General features: G+C 39.1%; 1 protein-coding gene across 3 annotated transcripts in view; it reads left to right on the top strand.

Moving 5' to 3' along the window:
- The window catches only part of GLS (glutaminase), a 72,224-nt gene that overhangs the window by 9,747 nt on the left and 37,621 nt on the right, over positions 1–24,856 (top strand). For all 3 annotated transcript variants that reach the window (XM_079978877.1, XM_079978879.1, XM_079978878.1), the window contains exons 2-12: positions 674–770; positions 1,283–1,404; positions 2,060–2,189; positions 3,071–3,150; positions 5,744–5,907; positions 10,010–10,068; positions 18,966–18,998; positions 20,351–20,409; positions 22,740–22,806; positions 23,503–23,553; positions 24,637–24,813. In XM_079978877.1, the coding sequence (XP_079835003.1) occupies positions 674–770; positions 1,283–1,404; positions 2,060–2,189; positions 3,071–3,150; positions 5,744–5,907; positions 10,010–10,068; positions 18,966–18,998; positions 20,351–20,409; positions 22,740–22,806; positions 23,503–23,553; positions 24,637–24,813 (1,039 nt within the window). The remainder of the gene's footprint in view (positions 1–673; positions 771–1,282; positions 1,405–2,059; positions 2,190–3,070; positions 3,151–5,743; positions 5,908–10,009; positions 10,069–18,965; positions 18,999–20,350; positions 20,410–22,739; positions 22,807–23,502; positions 23,554–24,636; positions 24,814–24,856) is intronic.

The following is a 24,856-nucleotide window of genomic DNA, read 5'->3' as shown; positions in this document are numbered from 1 at the left end:
ATGATATGCAGTCTATATACTTTTTCAAAAACATAATATTTCACAAAACTAATGCTTAATATTTTGAATTTTGAACACTAGCATTCTTAACATACTATAATCAAAGTATGTGCATATTTTAGGAGACTTGTACATGCCACATGAAACATAAAGCTTACAATAAACATTAATAGGTTACACTTATTTACAGTTTCATAATGTGTTTTACCATAGCCCTTCTGCACTAGGGAAATATCTGAATACCTAGTTCTGCTCCACACATTGTTGTAAGTTTTTCATAGTTAGAGAATCTATTATTATGGGGGAAAGTATGCATTATATTCAGCTATACTTTATAGTTTTCTGACATGTACATTTTCTTAGCTTGAAATCATACTTTTCTACCTCAGGATCCTTTGGGAGGAAGGGCGGAATAGACATTTAATATATAAGTAATGCTGTAAAATGAAAATGAACTAAGCAGCAGAAGTTGCTTATGTAAGTAGTAAAATGCCTGTTTCTAGTTAGATATGATAGCTTAATAAAATTGTCAGTCGAATGTTTGTGTTAGCAGGTGGGCATATACTTACCCAAATGGTGGTCAGATGTGTTCCAGTGGTGAAATGATAAGAGTATCAGTGGCCTAGAATTTTGTTGTTGTTTCTCACCCTTTCCATGTATTGTTTCTTCTCAGTAAGATAAAGCAAGGTCTTTTGCCTAGTTTGGAGGATTTGCTGTTCTATACTATTGCAGAAGGGCAAGAAAAAATACCAGTTCACAAATTCATCACGGTAAGCTTTTTTGTTTTGTTTTCAATAAACTATATGGTAAATAGCACAGTTTAATACTTTTTTGGTAACTTTTGAAAAGCAGTGCATGGCTCAAGGTTGCTAAAGGTCAATTTTATTCTTCATTACATTTATACCTCACCATTCCTTCTAGGAGCTGATGGTAGCAAAAATGATGTACCCCTCCTCATTTTATCCTCACAACTCAGTGTGTTGATAGGATGGTTATTAAAGATGAACATTCCATACATTTAACTCTCTAAATATGTCCGTCTATGATATAATCTGCTTACTCTTGTAGTAAAACTGAGGGTACACTGTTATAAATCTTCTAAATGTGTTTAAAACAAGGTATTGAAAAACAGAACTACTCTGAATGTGTCTGTCAGCTGTCAATTGCATTGTGTTGGAAAATGAGATCAGATGGTGCTTGATACCAGGGTAGCATATTATCCGAGTCAATGTTTAGAACAGGAAATATTTCTAATGTTCTACTCCTTTACTCTTTTTTACAGGCCCTGAAATCAACAGGTTTACGTACATCTGATCCGAGACTGAAAGAATGCATGGATATGCTAAGATTGACTCTTCAAACAACATCAGATGGTGTCATGCTTGATAAAGATCTCTTTAAAAAGTAAATACCTATTTATTAATCTAAAACAAAAAATTAAAATTTGCCACATTCAGCTTATTGATATGAAAATAGTGTGATGGGAGGGGGAAACTTGAGTGAGGCAAACTAACAATATTCCTAGAAAAATAGTTTGACAGAATTTGCTTCATTTTGCTGGCAGTATCGTGGACATATGTGCTGAAGAATGAAAAGATTTCAAAACACTTGTACCATAATGTTATCGTATTAACATATAACCTTTGTCCCTTGGTGATTGGATCACTATTGGAGCCAAGCTATTAGGGCCACTCCTGCTTGATTACAATTAACATGTCACAATTTTTAAAATTTAATGGCGGCTACAGGAATGTGGACTGATCAGGTCTGTAAAGAGAGCACTTAATGTTCCCCGCCCCTACAGCACAGTCCTGATGATCTCACCTCAAAGCAACTAGTTCTGGGAGGGGAGCTTCCATAATTTAATAACTATAAATATTTAGACATTTGAACTCTTACTTGGCATGTAATGGAAAAACACTATACTGTCTAGTTACTACTAAGCTCTTGCTTTTGCTCTTGCATGTATGAGTGAGCTTGCTTAGGCCTTCACATGTGTACTGAATGATAATGAACATAATTGAGATTTTCACTCATTTTTTTTCTTCATGTTTCATAGGTGTGTCCAAAGCAATATTGTCTTGCTTACTCAGGCTTTCAGACGAAAGTTTGTCATTCCAGATTTTGTGTCATTTACTTCTCACATTGATGAACTGTATGAAAATGCTAAAACACAATCTGGAGGAACGGTGAGTGTTCATATAAAATATTTGTTGTGTTAGTATGTTTTCATGTACATTTAAGAAAAAACCCTCCTTATTCTGCAGTTGGGCAATACTTTTATTAGGACCAACCAAAAAGTCACAAAAATGTGACAAGCTTCTGAGTTTCCCAGAGCTCTTCTGGTGAGTTGTTACACAAAGCAGGGAGTTCGAGCTGGAAAACATTTTGCCTGATGAAGAACTCTGGAGAAGCTTGTTGAATTTTGTGACTAGTATAGATATTTTGGTCCTGATAAAGAGATTGCCCAGCTGGGGTCCCCCCCCCCTTAAGGGCCAAACTTTGCTCTTTATGTTCCTTGAAGAATACTTTGAGTAAAGAGTGGCCACTGGAATTCTTGATTTCAGAATCAGTGCAAGACGTGAATTCCTTGTTTCTTTTCAGTTTTAGATATTTTTGGTTGTCTTTCTTCATTTAGAAGTATATTTGCTACTACTTCCAAATTAAAATACAAGATGCTGTAAAAATAGCAGTCATACAAAAAAAACACAAAACTAAACACCCAAGCAGCATAAAATCATTCAACAGTTTGTCATGGGCTCCAAGCCAACAGTATTTGTAAGCAGCTTTTGTTGGTTTGGCACAATAATTGATGGATACATTATTTTGGCCTGTGGTATACATGTTAATTCAAGTAAGCTCCTGTCAAAGGCTGTGTGATTAAACACTCTTGAAAGTTTGTGATAAAAGAACCTTCCCTGTACACTTGTTGTTTGGGGGAGTTTGGGTTTGAACTTAGTTTTATTTATTTCTCTAGCATTTTTTTCTTAGTTGTACTTTTCCTCCAAGACACTTGTAGTAATGCAGTGTGATATTCTTAAATTGACATTATTAATCTCATTTTGGATAGGTTGCTGACTATATTCCACAACTGGCTAAATTCAGTCCTGACTTGTGGGCAGTTTCTGTTTGTACAGTTGATGGACAGAGGTAAGGTACAATTCTTAAATATCTTAACTGCCCCAATTTCAGCTATAGGTGATAGAAGCAGTACGCTAACTTTGAGGAAATAAATTTGCATCAAGGCAATTCTGTAAAATCCATGGTGTGTATTCTTTATTGCACTAGCTGTAGGGTTTGCTTTTTATTTATGTTCTGTTCAGTACACTCTCATATTCAGTATAGATCTAGGGTGACATTTCTTTAAACAATGGCTTAGCGCAAATGAACAAATGAGCAGGATTTTGGAGAGAAGATTTTGGCTGATAAGTGATGGTTTGGGCTTGGGGCTTGCAATTTGTATGAAGAAGACAAACCACAAGTAGCAAGCAAGAACAACCCTTGGTTACAGCTCATGGCTTGTCTGGACTGATGTTTGCTTAGCATGATTTGGCTTAGCATTCTGTGTGATCTGGTTTCTAGTTTCTTCCTAATATATAGAAGAATTTTTGGTAGTCATATCAGTAGCAGTTTACCTAAGCACTTTTCTGAGCGTATTTCTGAAATAGTGTTAAGACTTTGCAGTTTTGCTCAGTTTGAGAGTGGGTAGTTATCCAGATTATCTATACTAGGGGCAGGCAACCTAAGGCCCGTGGGCCACAAGCGGCCGTTTAACCGGCGACAAGCTGCCCGCTCAGCAAGTCACCGTGCGGTGCCAAAAATCGCGTCTGGGCATGCTCAGATGCCGAAAATTGTGTCTGTACAGACACAGATGTCAAAAATCGTGTCTGCACATACACCAGAAATTGTGTCGACGCAGACACCAGAAATCGCAGCCACACGTGCTCACAGAGCCCACGTAGGGATCTCCGCTGGAGTGAACCGGCCCAGGCGAGATAAACCTTGCCGACCCCTGATCTATACAGTAATGCTACTGCATAGCTAGCCTCTAATTAAGGTGAGATCCTTGGCTATTAAAACCAATGAGAGATGTGACTTTGGTAGGTTGTGGCTTGTACGATTGAAGCTAATATATATATTTAGAATTTATACTACACCATTTTGGTGTATGTGTTCTGGTTACTAGATTTTTATGCCAGTCTCTTTGAAAGTAATGAGGAAATTGCCTGTTTCTCAGATCCAAGCCAAAAGGTTAGAAATCTACAAACAATGAAAATACCGAGGTCTTGACGCATTTTAAGTGCAACACTTCCTCTGAGGACGTGTTGAGAATCAGATAAAGCAGTGTTGAACTAAAATGATATACTTAGTTTTGATTTTGCTTTCATTTTCATTATTATATATCAGATTTTTAACAGTTGTCTCACATACCTTTTTAATCTTTTAATTCAAATACTGGACACACAGCGCTTCTCACAGGGAACTGCAGGAAGCCCCAAATAGTTGTTTTTCTGGCTTGAGGCCAGGTCATAGGATCTAATTCAGGGGAAAGTTTCCAGCCTTTGGAGTTCAGTTTTCTGAGTTAGTCCACAAAAATGAATCTTAGTAAATCTCCCTAGCATGACTAAATAAAAGCTCAGCTCAGTTCGCTTCTAGGTGTGTGTCTGGGGGGAAGCTAATCATTGGACTACAACTCCCAGCAACATTGACTATGCTGGCTGAGGCTGATGGGAGTTAAAATCCAACAACATGTGGCAGTCCACTGGTTAACCACCCCTTCTATATATTTATTTATTTCTTGATTTTTTACGCTGCTTGATTGTTAAAAAAGACATACCCTCAAAACAGTTTGCAAAAAAGATGAAAATAAATCAGCAAGAAACTTGAAGATGGTAAAATAACAATAGAGTCAAACAGATGAAAACTTGCATCAGCCCCTTATTGTGATTCTCATTGTTAAAGATTTCATACTCCCCCTCTCTACTCTTGCATTGTAGCTCTTCGTCTGATTACCTTGTTTTGGCAAGCTGTAGCTTGCGGTTTCATCAAAGTCTGTAAACTATGGTTTGCACTCATCTTTTAAGCCTGAACAGGAAACTGCTGAGGGCAAGATTAAACTATGGCTTGTCTTTGGAAGAAATGCCTGTGCAATTTATAACCTTCCTGTTAACGTGCCCTGCCACATATTGTAGCTGCTGTATTTTTGCAGGGTTTTCCTTAGAGATGTGGGATAAACACATATAGTCCCTCACCCACAACCATATAAACACAAACACTCTTCCTCTCCCCTTGCCCCTGATGTGTGAGAATGGGAAAGTTAAAACCTCCTCTTCTGTTGCGTTGAGATTATTCTGCTTCCCCTCAGCCCAATTGTAGTCAATACTGTATTGTAGCCAATACTGTTTTCTTAGAGGTTCCAGGGGGAGCCAGTTATTCATGCTTTATTATTATTACACTTAAAGAACTGTACGGTTGAATATTTTAACTGGCAATTTTTGCATATATGTTTTAATTGTTTACCTTTCCCACCCAAACAAACTAGGATAGTAGTGAAATAATTATAATAATAATAATAAACCTATATTCCAGCCTGATGCATCATATAAACAGAACAAAAATAATAGAACCCGCTTCAAAAGTCCCTTTCCCTAGGATTATATCTATTTCTCAAACCTAGTGTGACAATTTTTATTTTCCCCTTAAGTTGAAATGCACAATTACTAATACGTTATTTGTCTCTCAGGCATTCTGTTGGAGATACCAAAGTTCCATTTTGTCTTCAGTCATGTGTGAAGCCTTTGAAGTATGCGATTGCTGTTAATGACCTTGGCACGGACTATGTACACAGATATGTTGGTAAAGAGCCTAGTGGACTAAGATTCAACAAATTGTTCCTCAATGAAGATGGTAAGTTAGCTGAATATGTATTTGCCACTTCCCAATATTCTATCTTAAAAAAAACAGTGAGGGATGTGGAAGATGGAGAAGTGGGTACAGGGAAGAATGAACTGGAGTGCCCCCTCCCTCTGTTTGTTCTATGAAATTGCTTGGGCAGATCTCTTTTTCTGGTTTTAGATATAATTGCAGCTAATGTCATTTTAGGGACGCGGGTGGCGCCGTGGGTAAAACCTCAGTGCCTAGGACTTGCCGATCGTATGGTCGGTGGTTCGAGCTCCCGTCTTTCGGTCCCAGCTCCTGCCCACCTAGCAGTTCGAAAGCACCCTTAAATGCAAGTAGATAAATAGGTACCGCTTTATAGCGGGAAGGTAAACGGCGTTTCCATGTGCTGCGCTGGTGCTGGCTCGCCAGAGCAGCTTCGTCACACTGGCCACGTGACCCGCAAGTGTCTCCGGACAGCGCTGGCCCCCGGCCTCTTAAGTGAGATGGGCGCACAACCCTAGATTCGGACACGACTGGCCCGTACGGGCAGGGATACCTTTAATGTCATTTTATGGTTTAAGGAGAGTGAATGAGAAGATGTTGTACATATTCAGATGTGCTTGCCGGAGTGCTTGGGTAGCAGACTGTGTAAAACAAAGAAACCTGAGTGCATACTTTAGCTTGATATTTTCCTGGGAAAATTGTGGTGTTTGCATTGTCCCACATAAGCATTTGGTGTGTTCCATACCACAGTTGGGTTGTGGGGAAAGGATTGTAGCACCAGGGTGAGAGAAAAGGTTTAAAGAACTTCTCTATCCAGTCCAGTGCTGTGATGATTCTTCCCCCCCCCCCCCCGCCCCACCTGCTTAACCTTTCTCTTCTCTTCAAATGTGTGGGTTAATCACTCCTGTTCTAGAATGGGCATGATTAATGCCAAGTAAACCCACTGGTTTCTGGGCCAGTCCTATAGTTCATACAGATGCACAACAGGGGTCCTTGTGGGACAACTATTACCCTTTGCATATCCTCATCCTGGACCCTGCTATTCCTAGTGACCCCAAAGTGAAGCAGCAGTGTTACCGAAAAACCAAGATTGCATACTTAGGAGTTCACCCATGCAGCTGCATGGTCTGTTGTCATTCATAGGTACTTGTTCATGGTTATGGCTACCAGCATATTTCCAGTCTGTAGATCCAGTATCAAGAAGTAGTGACCATCTTTGAAAGATTCTCCAATCTCAATGAACCTTTTGGCGCTCAAATTCACAAGGCTTTCCCCTCCAGGTCTTGAAAGAGCAGAGGACAGCATTTCCTCTCTGCCCTATCATGGAGGGGGAGGGACAGAATTAGAGTGCTATGTGAGAGGGCTGTGTGTGCCTCTGTGCATGCAATCATATGCGTGCAAGTATGAGCGCATGACTGCATGAACAAGAGAAAATGTATATGTGATGTACATACTTTGGTCATGTTCACCACTGCAGTCCTTGGAAGGCTGGCAGATTGCCAATGTGAATGTGACCTGTAGGCTGGAAAAGATTAGCCGTTGCTGTTGTTGAGTGAAACTCCTTCCTTCCTTCTGATTTATGGTGATAAGATAATGAGGGACATTGTTTGTCAGTCTTCTGTTATCGAAAGTAATACTCTTGGTAACCTAACATCAGTGGGAGTTGTGCTGTCAGTTTATGTGATATCCTTGACTATATATGGTCTCCCATGTGCTGTGGTTATAAACACCGCATTGTACCTATGGTGCACTTGGGAATGTTTTGTGTGGAGAAAAGAAATCCTTTATGTGAACATTAGTCTGCCAAATTTCTCCCATGCAGCAGGGCTTTACTGCCTCCTTTCCCGCTGCAAACCCCTAAGACCTCTTCTGGGGGCAGGGGGCCCTTTAGAACAGCATAGGATGTGACATTAGGGTTCTAGGGTGTGGTTGGTGGGGGTTGACTGCTGCTTTGTTGCTCATCAGTTGATAGAGTTAATAAATTGCTCTTAAGTAAAAATCTTTTTTAAAAATTGCATGTTTTTCTGGGTGATACCTCACTGTGGCGCCCCACCTGTTCAACCGACTATTGCTTGTATGAACAGAACTTCCCTTTCCCCCCTCCTTTCCCCTGCAATACCCACATGCTTCCCAAATTTGCTCTGGAGGGTTGGGGCAAATTGGGGAGGGGACAGTTTCATCCTTTGCTATGATGTTGGATCTCGCCCTCTGTGTGGCTTTTTGCATAAGCTGTCACTAAATATGTTGAAAGGTGAAATTACATTCTGGTGACTCATCTAGCTGAGGAATGAAAAACTGGGTTTATTAGTGAAAAACCTGCATACTCCCAGTATCTTTGCTTGGTGAGAGAAGACACCTCTCGGTTGCCATGACACCAAATTAATTTTTAATACAATGATAATTAAGAGATGGCAGTTGAAGACCATGCGATCCTTCTGCCGAGGAATAGATTTCATGTGTTTGTTTATCTGAAAGGAAATGCTCGTAATTTAGAAATACAGTACACATTTTTGGCTTAAAGCTACTGCTAAAAGATAGATATTTAGTCATAAAATTAGCCTGTCTAGCTCTTTTTGTATTTTAATATAGTTTTATTAGTGTTCACAGATGTCATACAGACTCTGGAAAGTTCTTAATTTAACAATTAATGTGGAGCATTTAAACAGCTCTGTACATTAAGGATTTGTGCTGGTTTATACTTTGAATAGCGAATATAGGTTTGAAAGACAGAACTTTAATTAAGCATCGACAAATACTGATATAGAAAAGTCCCCTTGGTAGTCTGAGATGTAAGTGATGCTACTTTTTGTTGAGACGTTAAAAAGAAGCTTGGTTATATTTTGGAGTTGTTTGTTGTAAAGAATGTATATTATGTGAATAAAATAATAAAGGGTTTGAAGGGGGGGGGGGGAGAAGAAACTTGGTCCAGAGGTCTGCTGGTTCCATAGGCTGTCTGTTAATTTCCATTTTTGCCCTCTTTGCTCTTTTTGGACCCATCTGTGGAAATCATTAGCCTAGGAGCATAAGTAACTACGTTCACTTGTAGATGTATTTAGCCTTGAATTCCAGGCCATTAACTTCTTGATGGTGATTACTAAGCTCTTAATACATAAGAACTAGGATACTGTAATGTCCTTGGCACAGTTTCAAGTGTGTGTATATCAGCAGTTGTTTCCACAGGCAGGATGCGCCAACTGTTGTGTCTAAAAGTTACTGCTATGTGCCAACTCAATATTTCATTAAGAGTAGAGCGCATGCACTTTCATTGACTATCCTAAATATAGTCCACTAGTTTTCCTATATCACAGTGTCATCTTAACAGTATGGATAATCATCGCTGAATGTTGAAAACAGCTGAGGTAATTTCACCTCACCATAAGACGTTAAAAAAATATATACTAAGATTTGTTCTAGGACTGTGAACTATTTTTTTTTACCTGTTTTCTCCTTGCATATATTTTGACAGCATATTTTATCGGACACCCTTGCACCACTAGGTCCTGTAGCCAAGATGTTCTAGTTCAGTAACAACTCCCTTTTCTGCATGTAGAATTTATAGCTGAAACATAAATGGGGTGTAGTAAACAGAACAAAACTAATTCAATGTTGAGATTTCCAAATCTGTCTGTGCAAGCATATCAGCTTGCCAGACTGAATTATCTCTCCCAGTACATTCTGGGGGTTCTCCTGGACCCTTCCCACTGAGCTTATTTGGGGGGGGGCAGGGGGGGAGCCCTTTGCAGAAGTGGAAGTACTAGATCAGGGTTCATTAGGTGAATAAAGCCCCATGTTAATAAGTTTGTATATGTTAATCAATTTTTTTAAAAAAGTTTGCTGCGTTTAGTTTAATTGAAAACTTATATTTCTATTGTTACTCAGAGTAGAGTTAACTTCTTTTTAGATGACGTGAATGCACGTGCCATTATCTCTGGCATGCAAGAGCTGTCTATTTCATTTCATTATTCTGGTTTGGAATTTAGTCCACTTATGCAGTAAGGAATCCTGACTACATGTGGAATGTTGGTTGATGGAGAAGAGAATAGATTGTGCTGGTTTTCACACACGTTTTGTTAATTTAATTCCTTGGGTAGTGAATGTACATGACTGAATAACTTTTGTTTTGCAGACAAACCTCACAATCCTATGGTGAATGCTGGAGCAATTGTGATCACTTCCTTGATCAAGGTAAAATGTTTACACAAATTTTCTGAACTGTATTATTAACATTTTTGTGGAAAGCTATGTTGTGCAATGTTAGATATTGCACGGACAATGAAAATTTTAATTTGCATTGCAGTTTGTAGTCCACACAAGCATGCGGGCAAATATGCAAAAATATTTGAATCTAGAGGGGTATGTGTGAAAGTAACTGTTTTCCTTGTTAGTTTTCTGAAACTAAACCCTACCCTGTATGTTCAAAAACCAGTTCTGAGGTATGGTACGAAATAATTTTAAGGGGAAATGCTCCTGGTGTGTTATTTCTCTCTTCTCCCTCCTCCGTTAAATTTGCTGGATTCCAAACTGCTGTTTGAAATAGGTTGGGTTAAAGATGGACTCCTACTTTTTTCAGAGTAACACATGCTTCTCTAGATTTGTGGCCTGAATTATATTAAAATGGAAGGAATATTAGATAAGCATAACACCTTCTACTTGAGATTTTATGGATTCTGTGAAACATGCAACTCATTTTAAAGTCTGTTAAATGAGAACTTGTACATCAATTTTAATATACAGTTTAATTTGTTTCTTACATATTTTAGCATTTGTTGCAGTGATGCTCTTCTAGAGGATTTAAAAGAAAAATTGTTTCTACATCAAGTGTATATTTTGAATGACAGAATTGTTCATTATATTTACAAGTATTAACATACTTTGGGTGTTTACATCATTAATATGCCTTAATTGCTCATTTAGTGTGATGAGATATCTGTAAGAATTAAAAACTTATACTGGAAGCAGTGGCTCTCTAGAAATAAGTGAAAGCTAATCAACATTTCACTCCCCTAGTAGCCTTAAAAATGGACAACCTATGCTGTTGATTACATCTTAACATCCATTAATTTGTTTTCAGACTTTTAGATATGAGAGGCTACTTCAGTCTTGGCTCATGATTTTCTGCTTTTCGTTATATTGAATAAAATAAAATAAAATCCTGCTTAAAACATTTATCTTTAATAGCTATAGGTGAAGGAAAATGGCCTTAAGTATGACAGGTAAATTTATTCATGTTTAACTTTTCTCTGTAGGTTTAAATAACTTTGAAATTCATTTTGACAGTGGGTTAGAATAAGCAGTATACAATACATCAAATACTTGACTGTAAATATTGCCACAGTACAGTCTGTTACAAAGTACAGTGGTGCCTCGCAAGATGAAAAGAATCCGTCCGCGAGTCTCTTCGTCTTGCGTTTTTTTCTTCTTGCGAAGCAAGCCCATTAGCGGCTTAGCGGATTAGCGCTATTAGCGGCTTAGGGGCTGAGCGGATCAGCTGATAAGCGGCTTAGCAGCTTAGCGGATCAGCTGATAAGCTGCTTAGCGGATCAGCTGTTAAGAGGCTTAGCGGATCAGCTGTTAAGCGGCTTAGCGGCTTAGAAAAAGGGGGGGGGAGGAAAAAAACCCTGCAGGAACTCGCAAGACATTTTCCTCTTGCAAAGCAAGCCCATAGGAAATTCGTTTTGCGAAGAACCTCCAAAACGGAAAACCCTTTCGTCTAGCGGGTTTTCCGGCTTGCGAGGCATTCGTCTTGCGGGGCACCACTTACTGTAGGGTAAAATCCAAAGTGCAAACCTTCCTGGAAATAAGTTCCACTGTAATTAGTCTAAAATGTGCTTTTCTATCACAACAGTGTAGGTTTCAGGCTGTTGTAATATTCTGCAGTTTTAGTTTTTACTGCATGCAATCGTGATATCATGACAAGAACACTATAGCAACTTTTGTAGCCAGTACTGGATTGCATTGAAACTTTGCATGTAGTATACTTGCATGTCCAGCAGACATAAATCACCATATTGCATCATCTGTTTAAAGTGATTGTAAGACATTTTTTGTGATACATCTACTGGGAAGCTATTTTGTAAAAACTGAGTGACTATGAAAACTTAGGAATCAGCACTGGGTTTTTAATACTTGGTTTTAATTTAAAAATATTTTCGCTATCATTCTGAGTTAATTGTAAGCTCACACTTAGTAACGTTCACAACCACAGGCTAATGGTATGTTTGCTTGGAAATAAGCCTTGCTGTCTCCAATGAGACCTACTGTATAGAATTAGAGTAGCTTCATGCATGAATTTGGAGCATTTGTTAGCTCAAGATCATAGAATACTAAAATTTCTGTGCTTGGTCTAGTACAGAGTGGCAAGTCAAATGGCTGTTTAAGGCTACAATCCAAAGATGTAATCTGTTTTGTTGAAGAGGGTGCAAAACCTTGGGAATTCATTCATTGTGTATCTTAAATGTGTACTTTATTACATGTTGTTTTTCACAACTGTATATGCAATAGGGCAATAGTTCTAACTGGTTAGCGTATTTTGTTTACTACTGCCTTTCATGATGCCTTTCTAAACCTACTGCCATTTGAAACCATTAAAATATAACACACATAGTGGCAAGACAATGCTGAGTTGTACCAAAGTCCTTTCCTGTATATAAGGAAAGTTATAGAAGCTCCTTTAGCTTGAGTGGTTAAAGCATATTAGTCACTGACTCCTAAAGTATGGTACATAAGAGAAAGTAAAGTTATTTTCTAGAGCAGTCAATGGCCACCACTGATAGAACATTAAGCCATGATTTTAAGGGTCTGGGTTTAAAGAGTGCAACAAGCCAGGCGTTGACTTACTTTGGCTGTGATGTGGTAGCTGCGGGAGTTGCATAGGACTATTGCAGGAAGTGTTTGAGCAATAGCAAGCTAACATAAAGCCATAGTTTGTTTTAAACTATGGTTTGATGTCGTGTACAAATTGGGCCAGTGATAAACATCTCAATTAAAATTAAACTCACTTTGTACAGTACTTAGATGCAGCTGTATTGAGTGTCCAGTAAAGATGTACCGGGTTTTTGTTGGCCACTCCTGGGGAGATTGCTGGGCTAAATAGATCTCAGATATGGCCTAAGAAAGCCATTCTTAGTGACTAAGGTTTCTTGTTCTTGCGCATACTCTGGTCTGTTGCTTCTCAAAGAGCTACTATACAGTTTTGGATCTTGCATAGTGGCAGCCGTATGTCAGGAGCTGTGCATAAAAGCCTTACTGAATGAGAGATGCTTGCTATGTCAACCTGCTGAATAATAGTGTATTGACAGCTACAAATCTGTGATGTAGGACATAGGTGACTGATCGGCATTAGAATTCGAAAGATTTTAATTCTCATGCAACATACCACATGACCACTGTTAAGAGAGAGAGGTCATCTAGAGAGGTCAAGTGAATAAAAGCCTCAGTGTAACAAATCTTAAGAGCTGGTGCTCTGTGGGAATACAAAATAGTTATAATCATGTACATAGGTGAGCAGAGAATGCAATAACAATGATTGCTCCTTTTCACCCATTTTCTAGTGTGCACCACCATAACATGAGGTGAATTCTTCCTTTGGTCAGACCTTGCAGTTCTTACCATGGTTGAAATTTATACGTACACGTTACAATTTTACAGTTTGGTGTTACTACCTTTCCCCGCCCCCTGGCAAGTGCACAATTTAATTAATGAAAGCTATTCTCTTTTCCTAAATTCTAAATACAAAAATCCCCTTATGTGGGAATCCCAAGCTCTAGTTAAAAGATACATGAGTCTTAAATAAACTGCTGTATCTGAACGTCTTTGCAGTTTCTAGATTTATAGTTTGAAACAGTATTTGTAATTATTATTTTTAGGTGTAGTTAAGCATAGCAATTGGAGGTAAGCCCTAATTGCCAGCCATTAACCCCTCAGAAGACATGGTTTTCCATTATTGAAATATTTGTCCTAATGCTTGTAGTGGTCACTTTTTCAGCTAATGTTTGATAAGTTTTGCAGGGCCCATTGCAATCCAGAATAAACTCCCAGAAAATAGACTAGGTTGGTTTATATACCCAGCGGACCCATTTTGTTTAATTTTTTATATACAGTGAAAGAATCGGGATAGCTAATAGAACTGATGTCAAAGTATGTTTTGGAGAGTAAATATTCTTCAAGGTTTTTTTTCATTCACTTAGAGGAAACTCTTTAGAAATTCAGTATCAGAACTGATAATGGATGCTGCTTGTCAATGGATGGGCTCCATCAATGAAAGGATTCCAACAACCTTATCTAAAAATGAGGGGAAGGAAAACCACTTATAAATCATTTTTTTCAGCTTCAGCTATAAAATAATAAATGCAATCATGAGAGCTAACAAAGTAATACCTGGAATAGACCCATTGAAATAAGTGGAGTTAAGTAATGTTCGTGTGGACATATTCCTAGTGATCAAACTGACTAGGGCAACCTAAGTCTCAGATTGGAACCCATTTACTTATGAAAATGGTGGAGAACTGAACTAACCTCTATCTGCATAGAAGTTGTACTAGATGTAATGAAAGCTAGCAGTTCTTGCAGGCTCATCCCTATAAATGTTATACGACAACTCAGCTCTTCATACCCTGTAGCTTCTGAATATATTCAGCCTTTTGTTCTGTGTTTCAGCTGATTACTCAGTTTAGTAATCCTGCAGCTAAATGGATATATGTACAGAAACAGCTTTATTTCTTTAAACATAGATCACATTTCCCTTTCCCTCCCTCCTGCTTACTCAGACATGATACTTGTCTTTTCTTATAGGTTCTTCAAAATTTTATATATATCTGAAAAAAATATTAATAGTAACTTGCTTAGTTTTCCAATGCATGGTCTGTTGTTTATGAAAATATTAATTAATACAACACTTCTGCTGTTTGAGGTTGTCTCTTTCATCTTGACAATCCTTTATTCCAATTTTATAGAAGTAGTCCCACTGAGTGAATTGACCAAGGCTCCCCAGTATTTCCATTTCTGAGGTGAGACCTACTTAATCCAGGGTCTCCTAGATTCCAATTCAAGCTAGGCTAGAAGTGCTGGTCAGATGTAAAACACAACCAAAGCAAAAGATTATTAAACAATATGGTCTATTTGTATTCAAAGGTTTAAATGTAACTTGTTAGCAACAATTACAAATTGAGTTTACATATTAAAATTCTAGCCATAAATATAATACTAGTCATAAATATAATACAAGAATTGATCTTGTTTGTGTTTCGATATGCTCTCAAAACATTCAGTCAAGCCCTGATCATAGGCTAGATCCAGAAAAAGTAATATTTTGAGCAGACCCTTTGAAATCTGTGGGACAAATCATCTGTTACTTCCAGTTTGCACACTGAAAGTTCTCTTCTGTGCCACTGTTTGGGAAAACTGTATGCATATGGTGTTGATTTTGCTGATAGTTATTTTCCTGACATTGAACTTATATGGCAGTTTTGGCACATACTGGGTTTCACGCAACTCCAGTGAGCATGTGGTTTATAGATATTTATTTGAATAATTCTGGAACTTTGAATCAGGATATCTTAAGTATTCTGACACCCCCCCCCCCAAAAAAAAAATCTGTTCTGGGGGATTCTTTCAACCCTGGGGATGTTGCAGAGGGAGGTGGGGTAAGTTCTGTTGCACAGGTGCTATTCCTTGCAAGTACATAGTTGCATAATCAGCCTTTGGAGGAAGAACCACATAAGCTTGCATAATACAAGTCAAGTAACAGTATTAAGCACAGAATTAAACATGGTGAGGTAGTACCTCAAAACTGAGAGCTATAAGAAAAATCTAAGTATTGCTGAGATCCTATTGCATGCTGATGCAATTATAATATAAATAAATAAAATGAGAGCCTATCCTCTAATTTAATATGGATATGTAAACGTTCTTTTAAAAACTTGCATGAATGGTGTGTCATTGGATTGTCTCAGTCTAAAACTACTTTGTGTTCATAGACGTTCATTGTATATACACAAAAGTGTGCATATACACATAAATATACATTCAAGCATGCACACTGCAAGTGTGTATATGTATATATTATGTTTGTGAAGTTATTGCATGGTACGTTTGTAGACAGATGAACTGCTTGTAAAACTTCATATATATAAAACTTGAGACTCCACAAAGTGGAAAATTAGACTGAAGTCAAAATAAAATTTGGAGAGAACAAAGAACTGCTCTGTGTTCCACCTTAAAGTTGCCGGGGGAAATATTTTCACAATTTCCGGGGGGGGGGGGACAACTCTCAAATATTTGGTGCCTCATTTCTGGTTGACTTTACCTACAACCTTTGCCTCCTTTAATCTGTAAAAGAAATGGGAAAAACTGGCGGTGTTAAGAACCTGCATTAAGAGTCCCATTTTAACGAATAGTTCATGCAGTACAAGCTAAATCCAAGTTTAGGGTTTTGCTTTTTAAAGATGCTTACTTTTTAATCAATGTGCTTAAACTGGTATCTAGAAGGTCCTGTGAAAGAGTGTTTTTTGTGTGTGTCAGGGTTTTGTTTTTTTTTGGAGCTAAAGGCAGGGAAACCCTGAATTTGATAAATGCTGAAATAAGTTTGCTCAGACACCATTGTTTGCTATGTTTACTCTGCTAATAGTATCAAACATATGAAGATGCTCCTTTGTTTTTTTTGCAGTTAAGGTCGGGTGCGGGGAGAGAACCAATCTTTCTGTACTTTTGGCATTAAGCATCTTTCTCCTCACCCTGTAATATGGGGGAGAAATGCAAAACTTGTTTCAGTTTTTAACTGCCTTAACCTTAACGACAATGACCAGTACGGCACCCCGTAACTAATGCTGACCCACTTTCCCAAAGCAACATTCACTGTGCATTTAAAAGGTTTTTGTGGTTTAAATGTTGTTACATATTTTACAGCATTAGGATCTATGGAATATTTTGACAACTGCAACAGTTCAATGAAGTTGGTAATTTCTTCTTTTAATTATTTTTTCATTGAACAGATTTGGAGTTACACTTTTTTAAAAGCTTGTTTTTCTAATGCCTTTCAACACAATGCTTAACCTTTTTAGCGTATTTCTTAAATAGTCATTGACTATGGGTAGCAGTATTTTTACTTTATTGGTGCATAACTTTTGACACAACAGTGTGGTATTCTTTCAGCTGGTGATCATACGTGTATGACTGCACATCACTAGATGAGCTGGTGCGTGTGGCTTCACAGATTATCTGCAACACCCTAATCCACTTGTAGAATGGGAAATGAGGCTGGCTTTATGCATTTCATGAGTAGAATTCTGGTACATACAGGATTCAGGTTTTTTTTTCTTTCCCCTATATTAAACATAGTGCAAGTAATGTTTTTTGGATTGATTTGAGGTAGTGCTTTTAGATAACAGAACTAAATAACATATTAACCCGCTGTTTCTGAGGCATTAATAATGCCTATTAATTTGTGACAGTCTGTTTTTAAAATTTATTAAGTATATTTATAATAATAAAATAAACTTATGCAATATGCACCCATCCATCCTGATGCTTAACAATAAATTCCCAGCCACATTTAGTTCTGGAGACGGTCTGTTGGTAAAATGGTATTCACAACAAATCTCTTAGAAATTGCCTGTCAAGTTAGTCCTTTGGACACACAGATACAGTTGCTAGACTGTTGTTCAAGATAAGGACAATGCTCCTTTATCCTATACCACCGCATCCCCATCAAATATGGTAAATCTGCCTTATTTAAAATACCCTACCTCCATAGTGGTTTATAGCTGTGTTTCCATAGTGTTTATTTTTTAAATTTTGAGCTGGCAACCAGGGATATTCTTGAAAAAGACAGCACAGTTAAAAAAACCAGTTTTGTTTTTTTGACAAAAGGAAATACCCATTTTAAATATCCACATATCAAGTATCTGTAGCAAGAACTTGATTCTGTGGCCACAACCCAGAGTAGAGTGAATGGAGATCTGTACAGAGAGGCTTTCCCTTTTGGGGTAGCAAGTTCTCTTTGCCCCCAATATAATTTACGCAGAGTAACAGCTTGGGCCAGGGCTCCTAGATATATACACCCAGGCATTTATTGATTGCAGGCTTTACACTTGCTATATCATATAGCAAGCATGAAAACATAACAGTGTCAATTGTAGAGTTGCCTTTATATAGTTCCTTGAGTTTCTAAGCAAGGGTATAATGCTGAAATAGAGGCTGTGTCAAGGTAGAGGGAGAGAAGCATAAGGATTGTGCTCTGCCCTTTGAGTCCCACTGATGCTTAACTGGACATTTTAACATGTTTGCCAGTTAATAAAATCCAGGAATCTTTTGAACTACATTTGGACAGTATATCTGCTACTGCAATTTCTGTTATACTGGAAGATGTTTACCTATAAAACTTTGGAATTAATGGCTGGGGTGTAAAGATGCTTATGCACATACCCAGGATTTCCCATGTGTGCATCAGGGCATCCTTGATACTTTCCCCATTTGCTGTTTGTGCTGTTTTGGAGTCATTTCCTAGGTTTTGACAGCAGCTTAACAAGTGGCGGAAGGGATGCACAAATGGAAGTTCCCAACAGGGCTCTTTGGTTATTGCTAGACTTTTTCATGCAGTTGCCCTTATAGCAGTGGCAACACTCATCTTCTACTCAATAGTTTACGTACAACCGTCACTGGCCCCTAAATAAAATAGCACTGAACATTCTAGTATCCAGCATAATGTAAAATAAAGTCTTGGACTACAAGAATGGAACGTTAATGTATCCACTGATTACAATAAACTATAAGTGAATTTCGAAGGCACTAATTCATAATTGAGTAGAGCACTTAAAATAAAGCTAGCCTTATTCAATGTTCATCTCTGTTTCCTCACCTTAGTAATTTTCAAAAATTGAAACTTTCTGTAGTGTTCTTAAGTTTGATATAAACAATTTAGTAATCTAACTTTAGGTATTTAGACTAATAAATAAAACAATAGTTTAATATTAAATATTTAAGTAGTTATAGATTATTATGAATTATTTTCTTTAAACTAAGTTAAATTAGAATTAAAACTTCTCTTGTATTAACAAACTTTGTAAATATGTCTTCTTTCCTTTCAGCAAGGAGCAAATAATGCTGAGAAATTTGACTATGTAAGTGAACCATCAAACCTTTTAAAAATTATTTCCCATAGTTGAGTTTGAAACTGCAGGGTAAGATTTTATTTTTGTATTTGCTCCCCCCCCCCCTCATTTCTGATCTGTGAACTGGCATTCAAAGTCTAATTTAAGCAAAAGAAAAGAAAAGCCATAATCTTGCTCCTGTAGAATGAACTTGGGTTCTGAAACACACCAAGCTATGATAAACTTTTCATAGTTGGTGCTTTTGAGAATCAGTTTCTTTCCTTTTTGTATTATTTTCAATTTCTGAAAGTCTACATTGCTGCTGAAGAAGGAACTTCAGTTTCAAAACAAGCCAAACGTCAATAAACTTTAATAGTTGGCTGTCAGGGAACTGCCATCGGCTCAGGGGCGAGAGGGGAAAAGCCAAATGGATTACAGAGAGCCCCCAAAGATCGTGGGAAGCAGCACTTCCTCAGTGGAGGAAGGAAGCCACGACTCTAGTGGAGAGGAGATGCAGGGCTCGGAGGAGGCAAGGCGATGCCAGGACACCTTGCCTGAGCAAAGCGGGGAGGAAGGAGGTCCCCCGTTACCCAAGCCGTCCTTGCGCAGTAGGCTTCCGCGCAGAGAGGGGAGGCACAGACTGGGGGTCGAGAAACTACTCTGCTGGGAAAGATTTAAGCACCGCCCACTCTCAGATTCTGCCAGTGAATGAGCAAGACACGGAATAGAAGCTCTCTGCATTCTAAAGGTTTTTACCACCAATAAGAAAGCTTTAGAACAGACTATTGAGGCATATTCCCTGATTGCTCTTGAGCAACCAACTGATACCTCTAACACTGGCAAAAACAGCAAAAACATTGAAACACCTAAGTATTGTTTGTGCAGCTTAACAGCCCAGTTCTCACAAAATGCTAAGCCATTGTTCAGCATTATAGGGACAGTCCTTGGAGGCACACATTGCCCTTTATCTTTCAGTCCAAGGAGGAAATGGAAGCATTTGTTTCCTGGTTTAAAATAACCACAGTTTACATCTAAACTGGACCAAAACTGTAGTTACTTTACACTATGGTTTATTGAAATAAGCCAGATAATAAACCCTACATTGATCTTGTCTTGTTTCATTAAACAGTCAGCTAAATTAACCCGAGTCCCTCAATGGGACATGACATAATAAGCTGGCTTCCTCTAGACCACAGAAGTGGAAGCTCCCAATCTCATGGCTGTGCTGAAGGAGGAGTGGAAGTGCATAAACCTAAGGCTTGTTCTCGTGATGCAAAACCAAGGTTTCATATTTCATCTGAACCAGGCCAATGAATGTTGAATCCTAGGCGTATGGGGATATGTTACTGCATTCTGAAAACATTGTGATGCTTCTTTAATAGGTGATGCAGTTCATGAATAAGATGGCTGGAAATGAATACGTTGGGTTCAGTAATGCCACGTAAGTATGTTTTTTAGTTTTAAAAATTTCCTCTTTACCCAGTTTCTTCTTGCGTCTATACTTAGTTCTGCTACTGTAAGTTAGCTTGTAAGTACGTTGGAACCTCGGTTTTCGAATGTAATCCGTTCCGGAAGACCGTTCAACTTCTGAAACGTTCAAAAACCGAGTCACAATGGGCAGTCGGCAATTTCAATGGAGAAAATCGAAAAACCCTCGGTGGAAGCCGTTCGATTTCCAAGGCATGTTCGAAAATGAAAGCAATTACTTCCAGGTTTTCAGTGTTCGAAAACTGAAATGTTCGGCTTTGGAGACCCTCGAAAACCGAGGTTCCACTGTAGTTCAAACAAGTGTTGGTTTATTCAAATGGAGCATTATTTATGCTTGTCCTCACCAAACATTCCCTTTTCTGAGTCCTGTAGCACTTAAGGAAAAGGAGATGTGATTCCTGCAAAAGCTCAGGAAGGCAATTTCTCCTTTATAAGTTTGGCTTTTGGGGAAAGCACCAGCAGTGCCTCACTACTGTTGCCGCCTCCAAAACTCCACTTCTTCCAAGCTCTCTTGAGAGAAGAAAATATATTTCTTTTTCTTTTTTTTTAGGATTTTTCTTTTTTTGGAGGGAGCAGTAGCAGGGCATCCCCAACTGCAGTACAAAAACTAGTTCTCTCCATATTATTGTGGAGGGAAATAGGTGGTTTTTCAATTGCATAGTTGGGTGGAAGGTTCCCTCTGCAATAACTGAGCAGAAAAGGAAAGAGACCACCACCACCCCTTTTCACCATGAGAAAGGCAGGCAGTACTGTTCCTTTTTCCATCCGGTTCTGCTGGATGCAGCGGCTGGTGTTTTTTCTCAGCAGCTCAACGTGCCAGGAGGGAAAGCATTTTTGAGGGTGAGAGGAGAAAGAGTTTTTGCCACGAGCAGGACATTTTGCGAAAGCACAGGGAGTGTTCACTGGACAGCAGAAGGACATTGCCACTAGCAAATAAGATTATGAAATCCTGATTAAAATACGCTCAGGATGCTTGAAGAAAAAAAAGGACATTCTAAAATTCCATTGCTTCATTGCCTTCGTTTCAGCCAACAAAAGTCAACCAGAATAAACAGATATTAAAAGCTGCTGAAAGATGTTTTGGCATTGGAGCATCTTCTACGGAAAGAGCTGGATTGCTGTAGTTCAGCCGTCCCTGAGTGAATGCTTCTCTGTGTCTTTTGCAGTCTATACTTAACTCATGATGTTATGTGGTCTGGCTCAAGGAACAGTCTGCTTTGGAGATGCTCAAACCAAACTGTTAATAGCTTTGTAAAAGTTATGGAGGGAGGTAGCACCTTGAACTGTGTTTCAAAAGCAATATGAAGCCAGTGCAGATTCTAGAGTGCTGGTAGAATTGGCATCCATTGATGGCTTGCCAGGAAGCAGCCCTGCTGTACCAGTTAAAGCCTGGCCTAGCTTCAAAGTTCATAGAAAGATGCATGATCTGAGTTGGAAAGGAACACGAGGGCTATTTAGTCCAACCCTTCAATGCTGGAATCTTTTGCCCAACATGGGACTCAAACCCACAACCCTGAGATTAAGAGTCTCATGCTGTACCCACTGAGCTACATTATATGGGAACTGCAGGTTGCCACTCCCTTGCTCATCCAATATATGCAATGAAACATGTATAGGTTTGCACTGACCGTATTTTACGACCCTTCCTAGTTTCCTTATTTAATAGTTTGCAGTTTTACTGAAAATTTATTCAAATTGGACAATGGAGAAATGCTCAATAGGCAGCCTTTGTTGTTGTTTTGGCCAGTAATGCCCTATGACACTAATTTGTTTTTAAACTAAGTTTAAACTAAGCTTGTGTCTTGCTAAAGCTGTAGATTGGGTAGCTGACATTTTTTGGGCCAGTGGACAGGCACATTTGGATTTTTTTAAAATTTCCTGGGGGCTGCCACATCCAAAAGAAAAGGAAAAAAAAGACAGGACCACAAAAAGGCACAGGCGTGCTCCCCCTCCTCCCCATCAGTGGAAAAAAGTCGTGTACACCAACCATCACTATGCTCAGTGTGGCTTTTTAAGGGATTAAAGACAAAGTCCTTTCGCAGACACCACGGGAGAGGCACCCATGAGTCGGCAACCATTGATGTAGCCACTTAAGCCTCTCTCTTAAAGAAGGTAGCAGAACTATCAACATTAACAAAATGTCATCAGTATACAGAAATTAATTCTGTCTTGCTAAATGAATATTATGGTGTTTTTAAAAAAGTTGTACCCTAGTCAGAAGCTTTCAGTACTGTTAATAAGTGTCCTGGTCTTAAGGTGCATTTTCATATTTCCTCACACTAGGTTCCAGTCTGAAAGAGAGAGTGGAGATCGCAACTTTGCAATAGGTTACTATCTGAAAGAGAAAAAGGTATGTTGGAGGATTACATAGCCACCAGTTGCTTCACTTTTCAGACCATGTACTAAGCAAACTACCACAGAACAGCCTTTCACATACAGTCAAACCTCAGTTGTCAAACGTAATCTGTTCTGGAAGACAGTTCGACTTCCAAAATGTTCGACAACCGAGGATCAAAGCTCAGTCGGCAAAGTCAATGGAGGAAAAAAGAAAAAAATAACTCCCCGGAAGCCATTCGGCTTCCAAAAATTGTTTGAAAACAGGAGCAGTTACTTCCAGGTTTTTGGCGTTTGGGAGCCGAAACGTTCCAAAACGGAGGTGTTTGGGAGCCAAGGTGTGACTATATGCATAATATGTATAAGATATAATGGTGATTCACCAAAGGGTGCATGCAAGGTAAAGCAGCAGTTTCTGCTGTCTGGAAGCACACTTAACGGACTTGTTTATTTGTATGCCACTTTTCCACAAGATGGTGTCCAAAGTGGCTCTTGCATATCTGATAAGCAGCAATAAATATAAGTCACTTGCACTTCCACATTCTTGTCAGATGTACCTATTCCTCTACAAATATGAAGTCACAAACAGCCTGTTCTGTCAGCAAAAACTACCTCTAATTGGCTTTTGGCTGTGATGTCATGATACCACCTCCATATCTGTGAAACCTCATGGCCTAGCTTGTGTACTAAAATCCTCTGCTATTTTTTCTAGTGTTTTCCAGAAGGCACAGATATGGTTGGCATATTGGACTTCTACTTCCAGGTAATTATCTGAACTTCATGTCTATAATCCTGAAAGGGAAATGTAAAAAGCTACAGAAATAATTGGGCAAGTGTAATGTTGACAAAAATCTCAAAACTGGGGTCAACAGTTAACTATACTGCAATACTTAACTAAGTTACTTTTGCATATTTCATAAAGACAATAAAAATGCTGTACCCCAATATCAGATGCTATCAAACTATCTTTAAATTGTTATTGTAGCTTTAATCTATGGAAGTTAGAGTAAGTTATCTTAGCGGTGGATTCCTATTACAGTGGTATCTCAGGTTACAAACAGCCTAGCCAACAAACTTTTTGGATTACGAACACTTCAAAACCGGAAATGAGTGTTCTGGTTTGCGTATTATTTTTTAGATTGCGAACGTACTCTGGGTGTGCACTTCTGTTTTGTTGGCACAGCCTTCCCTTGCTCAGCGCAGCAGCAGCAGAGGGACCCAGTGTTTCCTCCCCACAACGCATGCCAGGCCCACGCTCCCTCGCCCCGGTCCCTCGGCGCCCTCTGCTCTCCCAGACTCGAGAGGTGCGCCTCCTACCGTCTGGCACAAATCACCAGCTCAAGAGCAAATGGTGGCAAATGAGGGAGCCGCCTGCAGCCCAGAGCAGTGTGCCACAAGCCCTGTGCTTTGCCTACTGCTTCCTCCGGATCGTCCTGGTTTCCATAGCCGGGCTCCCCATTCCTTCCGCTTCCATCCTGCCTCCTTCCCAGAGCGGGGCGGGCTCAGCAACGCAGGTGGGCAGCTGGAGCCAGGGAGCCCAAAGAGCCATGCACCTGCCATTCCGTTTTCCTGCAGTCGGCGCTTCCACAACAGAGGGACCCAGAAGCGGAGAAGGGGGTCGCTACAGCATCATCCCATGGAAGCGCCGACTGCAGACAAATGGAATGAAGGCGCACAGCTCTTTGGCTTTCCTCCCTAATCTGCTGACAGCTCGTTCCATAAGCTGCAGTCTATAGCTGGATCTAGTTTTTGTAAGGGAGTCTTTTAATCTGTTTACTTGTGCAATATACCACTTGTGTGTCATAGTTTGTAACTGTTCCTACTCTCACTCCCCACCTTTCTTAAGCTGTGTTCCATAGAAGTGACTTGCGAATCGGCCAGTGTAATGGCAGCAACATTGGCTAATGGAGGGTTTTGCCCAATCACTGGCGAGAGGGTACTGAGCCCAGAAGCTGTTCGGAACACTCTAAGTTTAATGCACTCCTGTGGCATGTATGACTTCTCAGGACAGTTTGCCTTCCACGTAAGTAGCATTTTCAAACTAGCATTTAGTAGACACGCCAATA

Source organism: Podarcis cretensis (genome assembly GCF_951804945.1).
Source record: "Podarcis cretensis genome assembly, chromosome: 1".
Classification (NCBI taxonomy): domain Eukaryota; kingdom Metazoa; phylum Chordata; class Lepidosauria; order Squamata; family Lacertidae; genus Podarcis; species Podarcis cretensis.
The sequence above is the reverse complement of the archived record's forward strand: the minus strand, read 5'-3'. Positions and strand labels throughout refer to the sequence as shown.